Here is a 6,752-nt window from a genome sequence, read left to right as displayed (position 1 = left end):
TTCTAAAACAAAATAAGAGATCACAGAAAAATTGCATTATTATGAGAACTGATCCATGAATCTTTTAAAAGACAGATCAAGGAGAGTGCAGTGATGGTACAAGATGAAGAGGAATTTTTTTAGACACAACAAGGGCGCTAACTTCACTCATGTCCAAGTCTTCCCCCTTAACACTAGGATTGGGCAACCTCCAGTCAAACCAATATAAGAGATTGGCAACCACATATTCAATTGAAGCAACACCGAATGTGTAACCTGGACATGCTCTTCTCCCACATCCAAATGGGAACAATTCGAAGTCTTGGCCTTTGAAGTCAATTGGATTGTCTATGAATCTCTCTGGGAGAAATTCTTCTGGCCTATCCCATACCTCAGGATCCCTATGGACTGCCCATGAATTGACAAATACTCTTGTTTTTGGTGGAATATCATAACCTCCAAATTTCACACTTGTTGATGTTTCTCGAGGTACCATAAGAGGAATTGGTGGGTGAAGTCTTAGTGTTTCTTTGATGACACATTTCAAGTAATCCATTTGAGTAATATCATTCACAACTATCTTTGACTTCTTTCCCACAATTCTTCTCACCTCTTCTTGAGCTCTCTTCATAGTACTCGGAGCTTTGATAAGCTCTGCCATTAACCATTCCAAAGTTGTTGAAGTAGTATCTGTCCCTCCCACAAACATGTCCTGAAATTATAGAAAGGAAAATGTTAAAAGGTGCTACTAATTCTGTTATAAAAGGTTTACAAAGTGAAGTGATAATGAATGTTATTAGAATTACTTTAATAACCTAATAAATGAATATTTAAATCACTTTTGAAAATGCTAGTTAAAGTTATTACTACAAAATTTACTACAAAAATTTTATAAATTGATGTGATAATGAATGTAATTATATATATATGTTTAAAAATTGACATATTAGTTTATAAAATCTACGAAAGAAAATTTGCAGTATCCGAGCATCACTAATTACATTTTAGTAATTAGTGACACATAATTCAGAGAGAGAGACAGAGACCACTAGGATTGCTTTGATGTTGTCATTAGTGAGCTCAAAGTCGAGCATGGGATTCTTTTGAAGTTGGAGGAGAATGTCCACAAAATCTTTATTGCTAGGATTTTCTTCATTACTTTTTGTCATCTTGTGTTCTTCCATAACCTCATCAAAGAAAGCATCAAGTTCTCGAAAAGTGGCTTTCATACTTGGTACTATCCCTGTAAGGACATCAATCCATTTCAAAAAAGGGAAAAAATCCCCCAAACAGAATGCTGTAAATAGCTCCATTATCCTTCTTGATAGGTGCCCAAACCCGCTCTTACCATCACCTTCAAACTTCTGTCCAAGTACACATCTAGAGACTATATTGTTTGTGGTTGCAATCAACATGTCACTTAGATTAAGAGAAGCCTCTTGGAGGCATGACTCACATATGTTATTGATTAATATTGCAACTTCTTCATCTCTCACATACTGGAAAGATTGCACCCTTTTGAGACTCAAAAGTTCAAGAACACAAATTTTCTTGGCTTGTCTCCAGTACTCACCATAGGATGAGAATGCTACGTCTGTGCATCCATAGAGGAAGATATTGGCAGATGTAGTTTTTGGCCGGTTGGAGAAAATGATATCTTGTGTCTTCATTACTTCTCTGGCCATAGCTACAGATGACACCACTAGGGTTGGGGTATGCCCCAAATCTAAGTGCATTATAGGGCCATACTTCTTTGAGAGAGCTTGAAGAGAACGATGTGGGAATGTTCCTAACTGGTGAAGGTTTCCAATGAATGGTAGCTTTGGTGGGGATGGTGGTAAATTGGGTTTGTCACTTCTAATGTGCTTGAAAACATAAAGAAAAGTGAAGAGGATAAGGAGGGAGAGGAGGGGATTTAATTGGAAGGATAGTTTATGTAGCTCTTGCCATGATTGCTGCAGCAGTAATAGTAGAGCCATTTCTTGTGAGTGTTTTGCATGAGCTCTTCAAGTATATATAATCAATTCTTCCATGATCATACAATTTGTTACAATTTGATAATATGATCAATTGTAATTTGTAGACCATCACTTTTATTTTTACATATATCATCCGCTCACAGTTATATTTATAGAGAAAGTATTGATTCAAGAGTTGTGTTCACATTTTTCAATAGTTAAATATAATTTTTTTGATGTTGTGATTCATATTCTTCCATTAAACTCAATCACATATATTTATTAATTAATATAGTGAAAATAATATTATCTTCTTCAGCCATTACAATCAAGTATGATTTTATAAATTATCGTTTTTTTTTTAAGAATCTATAAATTATCTATCCAATAAACAAAGTGACAAACTGTTAGTTGAATGATGCGTCTTTTATCATTTTATAAAATGACGTGGGAATCCTAGCATGTTTTGTTTGTGCAAGTTTTTTTATTTAATTTTTCTGGGATTGATTGAAGTGTAGAAAATTGTCGGTGGCTGACTAATGGATTGGTTAGGATTGAGATCCAATTGCACCATACAATTAATACATATATATAAAATTCAATAAATGTTTACATCTCACATGATGTGGCAACTGCATTGCACTGAACCCGAATCCAATATGTTATATTTCCATTAAAACTAATTTTCATTTTGTCATTTTATATGATTGGACTTTGAATTATCCGATATAATAATATAAAAGAGAACGTGAGAGAGTCCAGTTTAGCTTTTCTGCTTAGTTATCTATACATAATTAAAAGACTAGCTAAGAATTTTGTAGTTCAATTAACATATCCTGGTGTTTTAAACAAAAACATACATAATTCAAATTCCCTTCAAGTTGACTATTAATGTATCAAAAAGTAATAATTTAAAAAAACTAAATTAGTAATGGCACTCTAGATCGATAAGTTAAATGTCATATTGTCCTAATTTCTGTCCAACTGAAATTTATATTTATATTGCTAAGGGAGGTATGAAAATGCTATAATTTTTAAGGTTAAAAATTTGGATCATCTTTGATTTTTTCATTCATTGGAAAAACGCTAGTTTTTGTTATATATAATATTTCTATTATATTATATAAGGCAAATCAAAAGTGATCGAGCTTGGCTCCCCACCCTGCCATGGAAATTTTTTGGCTGTCACTTCTTCTTTATGTGGGGTATGTAAGTAAGCCAGCACAGGAAACTCACCATTGCCTTCTATATCTTGCACTTCATCAAATTCGAACGCCTGCCCCCTCCATGTGCTTAATGGGTCACAGTACCAGTCATTTCATTGATAATAGAGCACTAAGCTCGAAACCTCTTTGGATTTAGTCCGTGAACATTTATTGGCTCTCAATCATGAAAAAAAAATAAATAAATAAATTTGGTACGATCAGAATTTTTTCATCCGGAGCAAGAAATAAACACGTGTTTCTTTTATATATATAAAAATATCGTAACTTTATTAAAGAGCACTTTATTAAAAAGAAGAGCACTCCACAACAATGTCTCAGATTCCCACGTCCCAAGGGAAGAGCACTCTCTCATCCATGGCCTTAACTTTGGTTTCTAGCATTCCAGAGGCGCAGCAAAGTGTTTGCTTAAGGTGGCCTCCACTCTGCCGACATGGTCACGTATGATAGCCCCAAAACCCTGTGTCTGAGAGTGAGCAAAAGTTGCCCCATCAACATCACATATGTTTAAGAAAGCAAAGACAGGAGCATTCTGCTCCAATCCTCTTCGGAAATAGTCTATGAGCAGTTATATTTGTACTTGTCACAAACTCACGCAGTGTGTGAAAAAATTTAACGATTTATTTTTTTTCTTAAGTGAAAAATGAATCAAGTCAATAGATTTATAAGAGTTAGTCTCAAACCCTTCTTAAAATAATGTGATTATTTTCTAACAAAGTATGGTTAATACAATATATTAGATTTTTTAAATTTAGCTATCTATATTTGTTATTTAAAAGAGTTTTAAATTAGGTAAGTTATTTTTTTTAAGGGAAACATAATGCATTTTACATTTAATTATTACATAAGGTAAGATATTTTGTAAATAATTTAATGTGTGGTTGGAATATGTTTTTAGTTTTCCTTACAAATGATTTATCATCTATACGTCTTGAATGACTTAAAAAAGAAACAAATATAAGTAAATTAAAAAATTACAAGACTTTAATAATATAAGAAAATTGTAATTTTATCAAGAACTTACCAATATTACATTGACAATGTGACATAGTAACTGTCAATTAAGCAGGATTTTTTTTTATTTATTATTATTATTATTTTACACAACTCTACTCCCAAAGCATCACTGAAGTGGACCAAATGGACTAAAGTAGACCAAATGGACCGAAGTGGACTGAACGGGACCGAAATAGACCAAACCGAATTGATTGGACCAAATAAAACGAAGAATACCGAATGAACCGAATTGGACCAAAATGCTATGTTGATATAGTTCAACAAGAACGTAGCTGCTCTTCAGCTTTTAGATATTAGTATATTCGGTACTACATGAATCTTTTTTTTTCTCAATAAATACAATTTCTTCTCGTGTTTTTTATTCTTAGCAGTAAATACAATTTTTGCATTGTTTGGATAGGCAACTATTGATTTGTTTTTTGGTTTTTGAGTTAGACAAAGTGTGCATTTGGCTCCAAATTAAAAAATCAACTTATTTTATTGTTCAGCTTAATTTTGCTATTATTGATGAGTTCTACTGCACTTTTTGGTACTATTCATGAACTTCACTGTATTATTTTAGCTAACTTTTACTTTTATTTACAGTACTTTCAGTAAAAAGTTTTCAATTTCAGTAAAATAAGTGGATCCCAAACAAACCCAAAAATAGCAAAGAAGGAGATCAAAGATAGCACATACTTCAATCAATCAATGCAACCTTACCAAGATTCGAACTTCAGTCATGACTCATCATTCACCTCTCGAAGTGCTTAATTTTTTATTTATTGTACTGAATAAGTCCACTTGCTTAATTGGCTTAGGCCCAGTCATTGATAAACTAGCACTAAGCTCCAATCCTGTTTGGAAATAGATAGTCCGTGAGCAATTATTGGTACCATTCAAATCAGGTTTTTTTATCTTTTCATGTGAATACAAGTTCTGTATTTTTTTTGGTTCGACAATTATTGAATGAATAAATTGACACATTTTTTTTCCTAGAGTGAGAAGTGGACACAAATACGCATTCATAAAGATAGATAAACTCACTACCTAAACAAATTCACCCAATACATACAGAATAAAATAAGAACGCAAACTTTTAGATACAAAGTAATAAGAATCTTCAACTTATCATAATCTACCGAATGATAAGAGTTTAAAAGGAATAATTCATTCTATTCACAAGCCAAATGCTGAAAAATAACAGTCAATATTCTTTCTAATTTTCATCCATACATGATGTAGGACTTACTTATATAGGATCCATGAAAACTTGAATTTCAATAAAAGCATTTAACATATATAAAAAAAAAAAAAAAAAAAAAAAGACCAAATATTCAAAACACAACTAACAATGCTAATCATCAAGACTTGGGAATTGGAAAATACACTTATTTAAACCAAATAAATATAACTAAGATTAAGAGAATTCAGAATTTTTTGAGGATAGAGAAGGAAAATATTTCATCGTGAACATGATTGCCATTTGAATTTACTTTACCCTAGTTATATGAATCATGACTTCGAAATTCATATTAAACAGTTGTTTGCAAAAGATGTATAAATGTGGAATGATGCTGTTAGGTTCTAAATATTTAGTCATAAATGTTTAGGAACTAAATTTATTGTATGTTGGCAAACTGAGAACAAAAACATGTCTAGTATAAGATTTTAGTGTCTTTGAAGTGTTTTAGACATTGCTCAAGTTGATACAAGTTAAGTTTCAAGAACGTACAAGCTACAGAAAAAAGAATTGAAAATTTGTCAAAGTTCGATCAATTGAAGAGAAGCCTCGACCAATGAAATTGCAATTCTACAGATTTTTAAATCAGGCCCAACAACTCGCAAAAATGTTTAGGGTTTGAGTCCAACACTCCTAAGTACAAAAGAAAAATCTTAATACACATTTTTCAAGTGTTGAGAGTTACTCCTGTGAGATCTGTGAAGTTTTGTATCTTCTAACTCTACAAGTACCTACCGGAGATCAAATCCATATTTCTAGTACTGGTGGAGTAAAGTTGCAGCCAAGCCTTCAGCTATCAAGTGTATTGAATATCAAGGCAATAAGAACAGGTGGTTCATGTGAGAATAGATCCAGATGAAGGAAGTCTATAGAGTTCAGAGCCCAGTTCGGTAAATGTGTTCAATATACTATGAATTGATATTCTTGATTGTAAATCTCAACTTGATATAGTGGATTGTTCACTTGGGATAGTTCCCCCACCCCCACCCCCACATGTTTTTTACCTTGAAACGTGTTGTTTCATTGGTTTCCTAAGTCATTACATCTTGTGTTATTTACTTTTCCACTGTGTTTGTTATATGTGATGATTATTTAACCTAAATCTGAATAATTAACCTAAGTAACAACTTGGCTAATAAATTAGGTTAAACATATTGTATTTTTCAGGGGTCTAAAACTTAACAGATGCGGTATTTTGCTATAATTCAGACAAATAGCAATCACCCACTCGACACTATCATTAAAGATATTAAGGTCTAATATTTATTGGATTATTAATTAGCAAAGTAATGATAATTTAACCTGTGGTATAAACATTGTAACCTTAGGTTGGTATAGAATTTCAATTTTAAT

General features: G+C 32.2%; 1 protein-coding gene across 1 annotated transcript; it reads right to left on the bottom strand.

Moving 5' to 3' along the window:
- LOC111998457 (phenylacetaldehyde oxime monooxygenase CYP71AN24) lies at positions 1 to 2,111 on the bottom strand. The gene is made up of 2 exons (XM_024030554.2): positions 1,026 to 2,111; positions 1 to 691 (listed from the first exon to the last, which is right to left on the bottom strand). Exons 1-2 carry the CDS (start codon positions 1,956 to 1,958, stop codon positions 77 to 79), a joined length of 1,548 nt encoding a protein of 515 aa, XP_023886322.1. The 5' UTR covers positions 1,959 to 2,111; the 3' UTR covers positions 1 to 76.
- Between the last annotated feature and the right edge of the window lie 4,641 nt (positions 2,112 to 6,752).

The sequence above is a fragment of the Quercus suber genome, unplaced genomic scaffold, assembly GCF_002906115.3.
Source record: "Quercus suber isolate HL8 unplaced genomic scaffold, Cork oak 2.0 scaffold_89, whole genome shotgun sequence".
Lineage (NCBI taxonomy): Eukaryota > Viridiplantae > Streptophyta > Magnoliopsida > Fagales > Fagaceae > Quercus > Quercus suber.
The sequence above is the reverse complement of the archived record's forward strand: the minus strand, read 5'-3'. Positions and strand labels throughout refer to the sequence as shown.

Coding starts and splice junctions, on each gene's coding strand:
- LOC111998457 (XM_024030554.2), bottom strand. CDS start 1,958: ATGGCTCTACTATTACTGCTGCAGCAATCATGGCAAGAGCTACATAAA. Junction 692..1,025: donor ACATCAAAGCAATCCTAGTG/GTCTCTGTCTCT, acceptor CTATAATTTCAG/GACATGTTTGTGGGAGGGAC.